Source organism: Polyodon spathula, chromosome 8 (genome assembly GCF_017654505.1).
Source record: "Polyodon spathula isolate WHYD16114869_AA chromosome 8, ASM1765450v1, whole genome shotgun sequence".
Classification (NCBI taxonomy): Eukaryota; Metazoa; Chordata; class Actinopteri; order Acipenseriformes; family Polyodontidae; genus Polyodon; species Polyodon spathula.
The window spans coordinates 21,519,454-21,534,328 of record NC_054541.1 but is presented as its reverse complement, the minus strand read 5'-3'; the positions used below and the strand labels follow the sequence as shown (position 1 = coordinate 21,534,328).

The 14,875-nt window shown below is 38.6% G+C and overlaps 1 protein-coding gene across 1 annotated transcript in view; it reads right to left on the bottom strand.

The window, feature by feature from the left end:
* Positions 1 to 327: 327 nt before the first annotated feature.
* Positions 328 to 14,875, bottom strand: part of LOC121319596 (serine/threonine-protein kinase B-raf-like) — a 67,093-nt gene continuing 52,545 nt past the window's right edge. Inside the window, exon 20 of the mRNA XM_041257187.1 lies at positions 328 to 397. Coding sequence (XP_041113121.1) covers positions 390 to 397 — 8 coding nt within the window. The 3' untranslated portion in view covers positions 328 to 389. The remainder of the gene's footprint in view (positions 398 to 14,875) is intronic.

The following is a 14,875-nucleotide window of genomic DNA, read 5'->3' as shown; positions in this document are numbered from 1 at the left end:
CATATACACAATAGTGTCATCAGCATATACATGTATATTAGTATTATCCAAATTAGATCCCAGGTCTATAGAGGGGGTGGTCCAAGGACTAACCCTAAAGTGTTGCCTTACAAAGAGGTTCAAAAGGTGGAAATAATCCTATCAGCTCTTATTGCCTGTGACATATAATAATGGGAGCAAGCATTGCCCAGCCAGTGCAGGAAACCAAAAGTATAAGAAATGAAAAGTCAGGAAAATCAAGAGGGCCAATATAATGTACACAATCTCCCAAGCAGGCTGCATACCTGAGTTAAAGAAGACAGCCAGGAGATTCTTTATGCTTCACTCATTGACCCACTTCACATCCTGCTCCATTCCCGTCTGCCAATTTCCTGCGTGGCTCCTCAATTTCATTCTCCTGTAAAATGAAGACATTTAACAACACAACACTATGTTATTAAAGTCAAACTAGGACTTTATTGGCCTATGGATTGGAAAAGTACCAGACTGTGCAACAAATGCACCATCCCCAGTTTATTCAGTTGTCTCAGACAGCAAATAAAGTTAGTTGTTTAATTTTTGTTGATCTATACATTGGCTTTACAGTGCCATTGAGTAACATCCCTCTATAGACAATGACACAGCCCCAGCAGTTTTGATTTGGCCCCAGTGTTTGAAAAGTATGGTGTGAGTGAGTTTTCTGAAAGTGGGAGGACTGTTAGCCGAGCAGGGCTTGTAAATGAAGACATCACAACAGCCTATTCCCTCCTGGCTGCCGGCTTGTTTCAGCATGAATTGGTGTTCGCCGCAGCGAGCAAAACAAATATACACCTTCTTCTCTGCAGAGATTTGGTTATTCATAGCGAGCCTGAACTCAAGGCAGATCAATCAATCATTTCACAAAAAAACAACCTTTCTTATTTATTAAGAATCTAGGCATGCATCTAAATGCATAGAAATATTCACTGTAATAGAATGAAAAAATAATATTGACATATTGCAGCACTAAGCCCTATTTATTTTTCACTTGTAAAATGAAGACATTTTTAAGTCATTGTATATAGTAATTTTATGTGATATTATCTTATTATTGGGCACAATGCATTTATAATATATTCACAAATAAATAAATGTACATTAATGTCCTTTACAGTTTTGGGTCACACTATTTTTATTGTATAAACTGTTAACAACAAGCCTACTATACATTAACACATGTTGTGCATTAATTATTAACTGTAAGTTAATATAAATAAAATACGTACAATGTAACAAAACCTGAACTCATTTGGCAAGCATTACTACAGTAACATATTATAAAGTGACTTTAATCTAGGCCTGTGAAAGCAAGTCATTTCCTTTAACATATTAACGTCAGCAGGTTGTAAAAAATGTGAAAAGCTGCTTTCTCTCATTTGCCCAAATCTATACAATTAAGTATGAATCAATGGCAGATACATTTCAGCAGTGGGAGAAGACATAGAGAAGGCAAACAATTGCAGATAAAACAAGATTGTTTTTGGTTTAATCACTTTTATTAAATCACTCTGATTGTTATTGATTGGTACTCAATATACGCATAGAAAAGCGCAAACGAGGAATCGCTTTGTTTTATGTTGTACATTAACATGTCTTGCATGAAGTTAATTACAGTTAAATGAACACCCAACAACTTACGATATGTTAAAAAGCAATTACTAGGATTTACTGAGTATCAGCACAGCCCTACTTTAATATTTTGTAAATGTATTTCAAAATGATTGACTTGATAATTTCTCATTTGTAAAATAGTTTATAAATAGGAAACTATATATTCACTATTAAGGCTACCACCTTTACCTGTGTAAACCTCTCAGTTTACTTTACTATTAATACATTGTATCCTTGTTGAACGGCATCCCAGTTCATTGTTAAACAACCTAGCTTTTTTGCACAAAGACTGGCTGTAGATGAATATTTCTTTACATACTTGTCTGCCAGCACTGGTATACAATCACTGTTAAGAAACTACAGTGTCCACAATGCACCTGACAGAACTCAACTTCCTGCCAAATGAATACTCAGAGCCTTGCTTGTTTAACATGACACAATGACAACATTTTAAAATATATTTTAAGGAGATGGTATAGGAAAGAGGTAAATTAATTAAAAAAAAAAAAAAAAAAAAAAAAAACTACATTTAGAGTTGTTGTTTCAAATTCTTAGTTTGCTTGTGCAAGTTACTTGTAAATTTCAAGGATGTTTGATAAAAGTGAAAAAAACAACATTATGTATTGCTTAGTACAGCAATAAAAGTATGGTAATGTTAATATCCAATTGAAAGGTACTGTTAGTATAGCACTTGTTTTTTTTAATCCCACCCATTTTAAAAGGTGCCCCTCAGTTTACTGCAGGTAATTTAGGCGTTTACAAAAAGATGTAAACATGGCACACTTATTAACAAAAAAGAAAAACTTGTGTTAATATGTTAGTAGTTAATTAATTGTTAATACACTATAGATTTAGCAGGCACTTTTTTAAACAATTATTAACAAAAATGGAAAATATTTGTTAATACGTAAGCTAGGTTTTAAAAAAGTGGCTCAGTTTTAACCCTTTAAGCAGAGCTCTTATTTATTGACAAGTGATAGAGAGAAAGATTTTTGAGAGGAAAAGAAAGAAATTATTCTGTGTGTTGCTGTGGCAAAGTGGTTGGTAAGGGGAACAGGTGTAGCGGTGATGCGGTGCAGGAGTGATGAACAGACTGCAGTGATTCAGTGAACAAGGTGTTTTAATTGGTAATCCAGGTTTGGTGACCGATAAAAAATAACTCCCCGGCTATACACAACAATGTATATAGCGCGGGGATAACAAAAACTGGGCACAGTCCCGAACAAAAACGCAAGACACAGTCAACAGTCCTGGGTGCATGCCGACGTGCAGGTGCTCAGTGCAGACACAGGTTTGTGTGGAGTGTAGTGGTGCTCCGGATAGTGCTGACCCTTTTCCAACAGCTCCGGAGAAGTGCTATAACTGTCTATAGTGACAATACACACACAACACGTATTTTCCTTTTAATTACAGAGAGCTCCTCTCTCGCTCCTTCTCCCTCCAAACGTTTACCCAAAAGAAGGAAAAGATCAGCGTTACCCAGGCCCCTATATGTAATCCCGCATGATATCTAGGTAAACGGTTGCAGCTGCCTTATTACTTGCAGCTGCCTCTCGTTTACCTTTCAAATCAATACCGTCTTACAACAGAGTCTAGCTTCTTTCCAGGCTGACCCACTTCCCTGACCCGGAAACGAACTGTCAGGCCAGCACTTCCAGATAATTCTCCTTTCGTTCTTTAGCGCCCTCACAGGTCGGGAGGAAGATTCATCACCAGAACTCATATTTCTATCATAGTTGCCCATTTGATTACTGATATATCAACTGGAATTAATGTTAGAATTAATTATGTTCCTATACCTGTACTGCATAAATATCAAACCCTAGTAGGCAGGTTTTAACTCAATGTTCACGTTCCTTACAAACACACCCGAATCATATATGTGCACGCCTGTCAGTGCAGTTATACAGTATTTTAATCGGTTATGAAGTCTGTTACTTGGCACGTGGAGCCGCCAAATATAACACTCCTACAAACGTGCAATCGGAACTGCATTCTGAATTTCAGAATGTTATATATAGACTAAGTTGTGCCACTAAACTTCATGCAAAGATCTGACTCAAATATAGTAATCCGTTATGTATCTGCTCGTCACATATCCACCCTAACCATTTATCCGCAATGATAAAGCTCTTCAGCAAAGTTACCCACGTGTGCAGCGTGAATGCAAAATGGATACAGAAAAGCCAAAGCGAGTTGTGCTTACAACTGAAAAAAAGTTGGAAATACTTTCACTTTGGGAAAAGTGAGTTACCAGGGATAAAATAGCACCCAATTTTGGAATTTGAAAGTCTGCTTCAGAGATTAAAAGGTTTGCATAAGGGCTCTGACAGTTTCTTTAGCCTGGCTGGAACAGCACCCGAAGCCGATCAGACTCAACATTTTTACTTCAACAAAGTCATTTAAGTACTGCGCATTTCATTTTGATTGTAATTTCAATTTTGTACATTACTGTTTAGTTTTAGTTTTTTTTTGTTTAATATTGCTTGAGCAAATGGACACTTGCAGTTTATTTTGTTCTCCATAATAAATCTATACATTTTGTTACTGCACGAACACCCTGTATCTTTCTAAACAAGGGATTTAGGGAAGCTCCCTAATAAAAGCTGAATCTCAAATAATTGTGTGAATGTAGTAATTATTAGAGCTGTGTATAATGGTATTTAAAACAGGATTAATTTATCTGACTCTTTACATATCCGCACTGACTCTGGCCATACCACAGACAGATACGTGATGGATTATACTGTATTCTTAAATTTTAAATTAACTATACTATCAAGGCACTTTCACACCAAGCGCGCTTCAACAAAGCGTCAGAGTCCAGCGTGACATACATTTTTTAGAATACTGTTGATCTCATGGAGGCGTAGAGTGATCTCCGCAAGTATAAAATATATATATTATATATATAAACCCTATATATATATTATATCTATATAATAATATATATATATATATACACACACACACACACACACACACACACACACACACACACACACACACACACACACACACACAGGCCATTTTCAGATGTGGAGGACAACTCCTTTGAAAAGTTTTCTCGAAACAATTGAATTTATCTTACCTTATGGAATAACAAGTTTAACCCCCGTTTTTTTTTCTCATTTTTCTACACATCCTACCCCACAACTTCCAAGTGAAAAAAAATATTCTAGAAATTTGTAGAAAATTAATTAAAAATAAAAACTGAAATAGCTTGGTTGGATAAGTGTCCACCCCCCTTGCAATAGCAATCCTAAATTAACTCAAGTGTAACCAATCGCCTTCAAAATCACACACCAAGTTAAGTGGCCTCCACCTGTGTTAAATTGTAGTGATTCAAATGATTTCAGGATAAATTCAGCAGTTTCTGTAGGTTACCTCTGCTGGGTAGTGCATTTCAAAGCAAAGACTCACCCATGAGCACCAAGGCGCTTTCAAATGCTACACTGGAGTGGCTAAGGAACAAAAAGGTAAATGTCCTTGAGTGGCCCAATCAGAGCCCTGACCTAAATCCAATTGAAAATTTGTGGCATGACTTGAAGATTGCTGTCCATCAACGCTCCCAAGGAACTTAACAGAGCTTGAACAGTTTTGCATAAAGAACTTTTGAGAGCCACTGTGTGTGTGTGTGTGTGTGTGTGTGTGTGTGTATATTATATATATATATATATATATATATATATATATATATATATATATTATATATATATATATATATAAATACATGGATGAAAGCTATATTTGCATCCTCAGCCATTCAAAGAAAAGGCATAATACCACAGTAGTGACGTCAAAAAGTGATTCTTCTAGAGGAAAATACACTTGAACTTTGACCCATTCACCTCCTCAAGACCACCACTTTCAATTCAATCACAAACTGTAGACACAGTGCGTAAGGTGGGACAACATCCTGGATGGGACGCCAGCCCATCGCAGGGCACCACACACACAGGGCAGTTTAGAGTGACCAGTCATCGTAAACAGCATGCATTTGGACTGCGGGAGGAAACTCACACGAACACGGGGAGAACATGCAAACTCCACACAGACAGACCCCTAAGCCAGAATCAAACCCAGGACCTGGCACTGTGAGGCAGCAGTGGTAATCACCACGCCACCATGCCGCCCTAGAAATGTTCATTAATGATCAACAAAATGAGAATACATTTTTAAATTTACAAATGATGTAAAGCTGAGTACATTTGTATCTCAAAGAAACTGGAGAGGAACAGGAAATTAAAACAAGGTAAAGGCAATCATCCAAATAAAGCTGAAGCTTTACGTGAGTTACAGAAAAACAATCATTATTTCTGTAACTCACTGAAGCCCATCTCTCTCTCTCTATACATCAACTTGGCAAAATTGTTTTTATTCAACAATAAGAATGAGACATTTAGATTGAGAATGGTTGTTTGAATACTGTGCAAGCCTCTGCAGCAATCAAGTAAATGTTTATATTTTACAAAACCGCATCTTTAAACAGTATGATACAGTCAAATGTGTCAATAAAGTTTGTTTATCTCTTTAGAACTTGATCCCAGAACTTTGTCAATTCACTTAGAAAAGAGGCCTAATGACTCAGCAGGAGCAAAGTAGTAACCCATTCTTTGCACCTTTTTTGAGGTATTTAGGATGGTCTTAAATTTGTTTTAAGATGGTAGTAACAATCAATTCATAACACATCTATGTATTAGATACTATTTTTTACTAGGCTTTTAAGCCTATCTTAGAAGAATATGAACAAAACAGACTCATCTGTAGGACACAGGCTTGTTTGAATAGTATGCAGTGTTAGTCCATTTTATGTTAATGCATTTTATGAAAAGATCATAAAATGACCAACTTTGCTTTAATTAGCTGTTATCATAAGGCAATTTTCTCATTAACCAATATGGCATATATCATGAAATTTGAAACTACCATTTGGATAACTTTATAATACCAGTCATTAACATAATACAATTTGAATATAGCATAGCAATATTGGTATGATACTGCAATAGATTGACAGTGTGTATTGGGCCATCATGGAGTTGTGATACTGTTGGTATTGTATGTCAGCATATAAAAATATTACTACTTTGGTTCCTGGCTCATACTATTGAGCCATTGTACTGGTATGGCCCTTTTGTACAGAACCACAGCACAGCCACCCTAGCACTACAGTGCCATAGAAGATTATCTGTTAAGGGACTACATTGCTTTGTATCACTTCTCCAAACCCAGTTTTATTGAAGCGCAACTGAACATCACTAAAATGAGTGACAACTGCACTTCTGCAGCATGAAAAGATTCAGTTCTGTCTTCAGTCACTGACACAACACAGCTTCTAAACAGCTGTGTGAACAAACCGAGCTTCTTAAGTTTTGAACTATTATCTCTACAGTGATTGAAACTGTGGAAGGCTGACTGAATGCTTGGCTGTTTTGTGATCCCCTGAGTCACACTTCGTTTAATCATCGTTCCTCTTCAGTGCTTTGCAGCTCCACTCCCAAATGCGACAAGGAAATTACAGTGGAATGAATTTGTCACCCCTGCTGGTTCCCGAAGAGGACTGTTTTTGAAGTGATCTTGATTACCAGAGCAGAGGTTAGGTTTGTATAGAGCCTGTTTTTTTTTGAAGTGGTCTTGCTTACCAGAGCACAGGTTAGGTTTGTATAGAGCCTGTTTTTTTTGAAGTGGTCTTGCTTACCAGAGCAGAGGTTAGGTTTGTATAGAGCCTGTTTTTTTTAAGTGGTCTTGCTTACCAGAGCAGAGGTTAGGTTTGTATAGAGCCTGTTTTTTTTTTGAAGTGGTCTTGATTACCAGAGCAGAGGTTAGGTTTGTATAGAGCCTGTTTTTTTTTTGAAGTGGTCTTGATTACCAGAGCAGAGGTTAGGTTTGTATAGAGCCTGTTTTTTTTTTTTTGAAGTGGTCTTGATTACCAGAGCAGAGGTTAGGTTTGTATAGAGCCTGTTTTTTATTGAAGTGGTCTTGATTACCAGAGCAGAGGTTAGGTTTGTATAGAGCCTGTTTTTTTTTTTTTGAAGTGGTCTTGATTACCAGAGCAGAGGTTAGGTTTGTATAGAGCCTGTTTTTTATTGAAGTGGTCTTGATTACCAGAGCAGAGGTTAGGTTTGTATAGAGCCTGTTTTTTTTTGAAGTGGTCTTGATTACCAGAGCAGAGGTTAGGTTTGTATAGAGCCTGTTTTTTTTTGAAGTGGTCTTGATTACCAGAGCAGAGGTTAGGTTTGTATAGAGCCTGTTTTTTTTGAAGTGGTCTTGATTACCAGAGCAGAGGTTAGGTTTGTATAGAGCCTGTTTTTTTTTGGTTAGGGTTTGTGTTCATCCGACAGTGAAAAAATAATGACGTGCAGGTTTTGCAACTGTCAGCTAGAATCAAAAGATAAAGTCATTAAGCATCATTAGCTGTTTATTGCTTCTGGGGTAAATATAGCTTTTTTGCTTGTACAATATTTTGCATTAATATGCTAATGCTTTGCTTTATTTCAAGTGGCGCAAACTTTGCACTGAAGCACATGTTTTGAGTCTGAATGGATTTGAATGGATAAATCTGCTTTGCTTAGTGTTTAAACCCCAACCCATATAGAATATATATATAATATATATATATATATATATATATTATATATATATATATGATATATAAATAAACACACACACACACACAGTACTGTGCAAACGTTTTAGGTAGGTGTGAAAAAATGCTGTAAAGTAAGAATGCTTTCAAAAATAGACATGTTAATAAATTATATTTATCAATTAACTAGATGCAAAGTGAGTGAACAGAAGAAAAATCTAAATCAAATCCATATTTGGTGTGACCACCCTTTGCCTTCAAAACAGCATCAATTCTTCTAGGTACACTTGCACAAAGTCAGGGATTCTGTAGGCATATAGTCAGGTGTATGATTAAACAATGATACCAAACAGGTGCTAATGATCATCAATTCAATATGTAGGTTGAAACACGATCATTAGCTGAAACAGAAACAGCTGTGTAGGAGGAATAAAACTGGATGAGGAATAGCCAAACTCTAACAAGGTGAGGTTGCTGAAGACAGTTTACTGCCAAAAGTCATACACCATGGCAAGACTGAGCACAGCAACAAGACACAAGGTAGTTATACTGCATCAGCAAGGTCTCTCCCAGGCAGAAATTTCAAGGCTGACAGGGGTTTCCAGATGTGCTGTCCAAGCTCTTTTGAAGAAGCACAAAGAAACAGGCAACGTTGAGGACCGTAGACGCAGTGGTCGGCCAAGGAAACTTACTGCAGCAGATAAAAGACACATCATGTTTAATTCCCTTCCCTGGTACACCCATCTACTGTCCGGAGAAGTCTGGTCAAAAGTGGCCTTCATGGAAGACTTGCGGTCAAAAAGCCATACCTCCGACGTGGAAACAAGACCAAGCGACTCAACTATGCACGAAAACACAGGAACTGGGGTGCAGAAAAATGGCAGCAGGTGCTCTGGACTGATGAGTCAAAATTTGAAATATTTGGCTGTAGCAGAAGGCAGTTTGTTCGCCGAAGGGCTGGACAGTGGTACACGAATGAGTGTTTGCAGGCAACAGTGAAGCATGGTGGAGGGTCCTTGCAAGTTTGGGGCTGCATTTCTGCAAATGGAGTTAGGGATTTGGTCAATTGCTCCTCAATGCCGAGAAGTACAGGCAGATACTTATGCATCATGCAATATCATCAGGGAGGCATATGATTGGCCCTAAATTTATTCTGCAGCATGACAACGACCCCAAACATACAGCGAAAGCCATTAAGAACTATCTTCAGCGTAAAGAAGAACAAGGAGTCCTGGAAGTGATGGTATGGCCCCCACAGAGCGCTGATCTCAACATCATCGAGTCTGTCTTGGATTACTTGACGAGAGAGAAGCAACTGAGGCTGCCTAAATCCACAAAAGAACTGTGGTTAGTTCTCCAAGATGATTGGGCCAACCTACCTGTTGAGTTCCTTCAAAAATTGTGTGCAAGTGTACCTAGAAGAATTGATGCTGTTTTAAAGGCAAAGGGTGGTCTCAGCAAATATTGATTTGATGTAGATTTTTCTTCTGTTCACTCACTTTGCATTTTGTTAATTGATAAATATAATCTATTAACATGTCTATTTTTGAAAGCATTCTTACTTTACAGCATTTTTTCACACCTGCTTAAAACTTTTGCACATTTCATCATTATGTTTTTAAAGAGGGTATAGGCAGTATTTACTGTAAATAAGCAGTTGATTAAAAAGAGTGGGGGGCTGTACATTACTGTTACTGCCACTAATGAGAAATTATGGGAACTAAATTATTTTGTTGTGCGAGGTCTGTTTGTCAAAATGTTAAAAAAAAAAAAAAAGATAATATTTAATAAAAAATATGTATGTAGTTAAAACATGACCTATACTGTACTATTACTGATAAATCTATTTGAGTTATTTTATTAATGTGCATCTGTAATAAAATAAAATGAAAAATTATAAAAATAGTTTCACAGGGCTCTAGTTTGTACTAATATTATTTTATTTAATAAGCTACAAGTTGTTGCCTCTAGGTTTGAGTAGTAAGGCTGCAGTTTTCCATGGCTCAGTTTTAGACCCAATGTGTTTGTTACCCCGATCAAACTTTAATAGAGCACAATACCAATAATGGCAACACAGTGTACAGTAGGTGAAACAAATACTGCAGTGTTTCCCATACCGAATATTAGTTATACACTGGTTCAGTGGTATGTGAAAGTGGGTTTGAGTACTGTAGCTCAGAGGTTAGAATGTGGGCTGCAGTGTGCAATGCAATAGGTTCGAGTTGCTCAGTGGTTTCTGTGCAGGGCTACAGTGTGGAATGTAGTGGGTTTGCGTAATTCAGTGGTTAAGTGCAGGGTCGTAGTGTAGAAGGAAGTTTGAGTATCCATGTAGCTAGTTCAAGCGGCTTTTCCTGTATGGGTTGAGCAAAAGAGAGATGGAGCAAGAGACTGTGATTCACAGCCATTTACATGGTCTGTCATATCTGTGTGCCAGCAAGGAATCTTGTTAATTTTTTGATAAAGTTGTTTAACAAATGTGCTTGATTTCCACTCGGGGAGCCATTTGATTATATGACTCTTGACAAGATATAACATTCCTACTAGAAGCAGCAGATACTATTGAGGCAGAATATCTGTTATAGTCTGACATAGGAAAGGTACACTACACAGAGTTTGTCTTTATCCCCTTCAGTGATGCTTGTATTATTAGATAATGGGTTAGACTTTTTCCATAATATTCAAAACGATTAAGGTGGGATATACAGTATGAATAGAGGCTGAGCAACAGCAGCTCGTCGCCAGTGGATTGTAGGGCCACCACTGGGTAGTCTACAAGGTATTTTATAGGGAGCATCAAGTATAACCCATTATCTTATAAAAAAGCAACACGAAGGGGAGCAGAGTAAATCACAGCTTTCACCCGACAGGGCATAGACTCCACAAGGTGCTGGAAAGTGTTTCTATGGATGCTAATCTATTCAATTGTTAGAACTTTACAGTGTGGTGCAGAGAGGTAGTCAGGACCACGGTGATGAATGCATCATTCAAGTTCATCCCAAATCTATTCAATCGACTTTCCCATTGGTGATATAGTCTGATGGCCGATGTCTTGGAGCAGCCTACCAACAGGACTGACCTTGCTACTGTGGTACCTGCTCCATGTGTACCTATTATTGTGCCCCTTTCGAATGCTGTTAGATGTGCTGTAAGAACTTTAAAGTGTTGCAGAGAACGCAAGTGAGAGGAAGACAATTCTGTGGCACAACAAAGCAATATTTGGATACTACAGGGATGGCACTAGCACCAGGCTCACTTCTGTTTATTCCCTCGTCAGTCTTGGCTTTTAATCAGTCTATTCAAACTGATTGTGACTGGGACTCCAAGTCTGAATGGCACTCAAATCATCTGTTGCATCTCAGTCCAGGACAGCAATTGCTACCCCCCTTGACTCCTGCCAGACAAGAGCACAGCTCAAACAAACAAAACAAAGGCCATAGCATGACAGATAACACTGTACAGATTTCCATCAATATTAGAAATGGTCAGTGTGAAACACAAAAATGTATTAAACTGCGCTTCACCTTGAAGCCCCTTGAAGGTAACCTTTTTAAAGTGCTCCTTTTCATTTCATTTGGCCTGTGAAAATATTACTTATACTACACATATATGTATATTTATAATCCAGGGGCAGTTACAGAACAACAAACTTATCTTTCATGGCTAAGATAGGATTTTTCCTAACTTGGTATTACAAAAGCATTTTCTAAATCAGCAGTGTCTACAATGTCCTAAGTGTCTCATCCTATCTTAACTTCAGTTAGGAAATCCTATCTAATGCCAATTGTATCTGTAAATGACTGATCGAGTCTGAATGGAGCAGCTTACAGCTCGAGCTACAGGTAACTGTCACCAGAACATACATGTTTTTAAGTTTTGGCATCTAACTTGATTCAGTTGTGGTAAAGAAATGCAGATATACAAACAGACATGAATTGCATCTTGTGTGTGTATGTAATATATAATTAATCACAGTTAACTTCTGCAATTAACAAGTTGATTTTTTGGGAGATTTTTAACGTGCATTAATCGCACATTTGTCTTATTTCCTGATGTTACCTTTTTTTTTAAAACTTATTTTTGCATTACTACACCGTGCTTTTATCAGCATCTCATTTGTTTGTGCTCTGCGGTGATTGCTTCCTGATTGACTCTGGAACAGAGGGGTGGGACAGTATTTGCAGAAAAAAAAAAAACCTCCCGCTTTGCAGTGTCTCTCTTTCTGTCACAGCTGATGAGAGGCAGTGATGTGGGATGTAACAAAAGAATCATACCGAACGTAGCATCTCCTGTTTTATACAGAATATTCTTCTCACTGGAGAAATGCCTATTGCAGGTAGTTTTTTTTTAAAAAAATACATGCTTATATATTTACATATCTTTTTTGAGCACTGACACAGGCTGGAATCTTCTCTAATCACCGCACAGGTAAGCTTATTTGCTGGTTGCAAAACAAAACAATTTTTCAGAGCACACTCAATAATGTTTCACACTACCTTTCTTCTACAATTACGGCTGTAGACACTCCAGCATAGTCGGACTCCTACACACACCAGCAGCCCAGAACTGACTGGCTGCTCTCTTTAAATACCCTGCACTTGGCTCTAATTTACAATGATAGCCAGGTGCAGGGGATAATTAGTAATAAAACAATTAACCAATGTGATTAAACAATAATCAAACTAACGTTTTTCAGCTCATGTCCTTCTGGGAGGTGTAGTTGTGACGTCCTTATGAGGATGTCTGACAGGATCCAATATCAGACCGGAAAGGAAAAATTGTAATGTCGGACCTGGTCCAACAGAGGACTGCAAAGAGTTAAGGAGATCCACTATTATGAGAATGTGAGTTCACCTTTTCCATTCCAAGTAAACATGACAATAGAAAACCGCTGATCACAATCCTATATTAACTAACACACAGGATGGCCAGCATCTCATCTCTCTAGACATCAGAATGTGGTACACCTTGCTGCAACACTGGAACAATCAGTGAATGAAGTTCCAGCAGCTCATCTTTAATTGTTTGGATATCAGTTTCCCACAATTTCATCATCCAAGCTTGCATCTCCCAAGCATCTACAATAATGCAGTCAGACTTCCTATAATTGCTAATCCCAACCCTTTTCAACCTTCTCCCATCAGCAAGAACCTATATGTTAGCAGTACTCTCTCCATCCACACACTCCACTTATGCAACAGGCTGGGCAACCTTCTCTACTTTCTGCGCTCAGAACAGGATATCCCCACACCATTTAACAAAAACTGAATTGTAGCTTTCATTGCTCATGCTTGGGACACACTGCATTTATTTCCAAAATTCAATTCCACTTCCAAGGCATGTTCATTCCCTCGCCAACCTTTTTCTCCATCCCAAAAGTATGCCTGACACCAAGTAATCACCAGAGCCTCCCTCCTGCATCTCCTTCCAGACTTCCTATAACCACGGATATCCTCAATACACTGATATCAATTCTCAGTTCAGGATGTTTCAATCTATTCAACAACATCGTCCTGGAAGCAATGTGCCTAACTGCCGCCTTTGGATTTTTGAGAAGTTAAGAATTCACAGTCCCCTCATCATCTAGTTTCCCAGCCATCCGCTCATGTGACCTCTCTCTCGTTCCAGATCTACATTACATCCTGTTCCTGAGAATCCAAGACAGACCAATTCTGCCAAGGTCAATCCATCCAAATTTCTAAAGATAGATTCCCCTCACTGCCCTTTCTCCTCTCTAAGTTTGTATCTATTAAAAGACCTATCAGTTCCTTAGACCCCCTCTTCACGAATTGCTTCAAAAGCATCATTACCAGACACTGGTAATTTTCCACCACTCCGTCCATCACCAGAGCGGGTCTTTCTCCCCTATTCTACATCACACACTCCTTCAGGATTGGCACAGTCTCTTCAGCAGCCAGAGCCCGCATCAGCCATCACCTGACCAAGACCATGGGGTATTGGTCCTCTTCAGCAGTCAATTCCTACATCCAATCACTGCCATCTGATATTACTGCAGTTCACCAGTCTATAGCTAGTATGTCTGGAGTAGGGGTGCCCTTTCTGCCAGGACCACCAGCGGTTTTCCCCTAATAGAAGGGTTTTTTTCTTCTCTGCCGAGCAGATGGCCAACACGTAGCTTGTTCCACCAACAATCTATTTTTAGTTTTTTTTTTGTCGTTGTGTGTCTTTGTTGTCATTGTTTGTCTCTTCTTGCTTCTATGTTATACATTGGTCCGCAGTCTTTGTTTGTCTTCACAGGTGAGGGGTTCAGCAGGGAGCCGGTTGTCCATCTTTTGGGGGGACAGTGAGCCTCACTTCCCTGACCTGGAGTTTCAGTAACTGCAGGTTCTTTGTGTGGTCAGAGGGGACCACTGGCCACACTATACTTTCGCAGCTCATGTGCTATATATCTTGCCTCAAGGAAGAAGGCTGACTTACCCTTCTGGGACATGGCCTTCTTACTCTTAGTGCTTGAGTCCCATAACTAACAATTAGTCTTCGTATAAGTCATTCCGTCCTCCGAGGGTCGACCCTGGTTGCTAACAGGGACCCAGTCCAGGGGCTTGAAGGCCATTAGGGATAGCCTCAACTCTATAGGGAAGGCTCTCTTGGTTGGAGTCCGGACTGTCTTTTTCTTTCTCTCTCTCCCCTGCTCTAGAG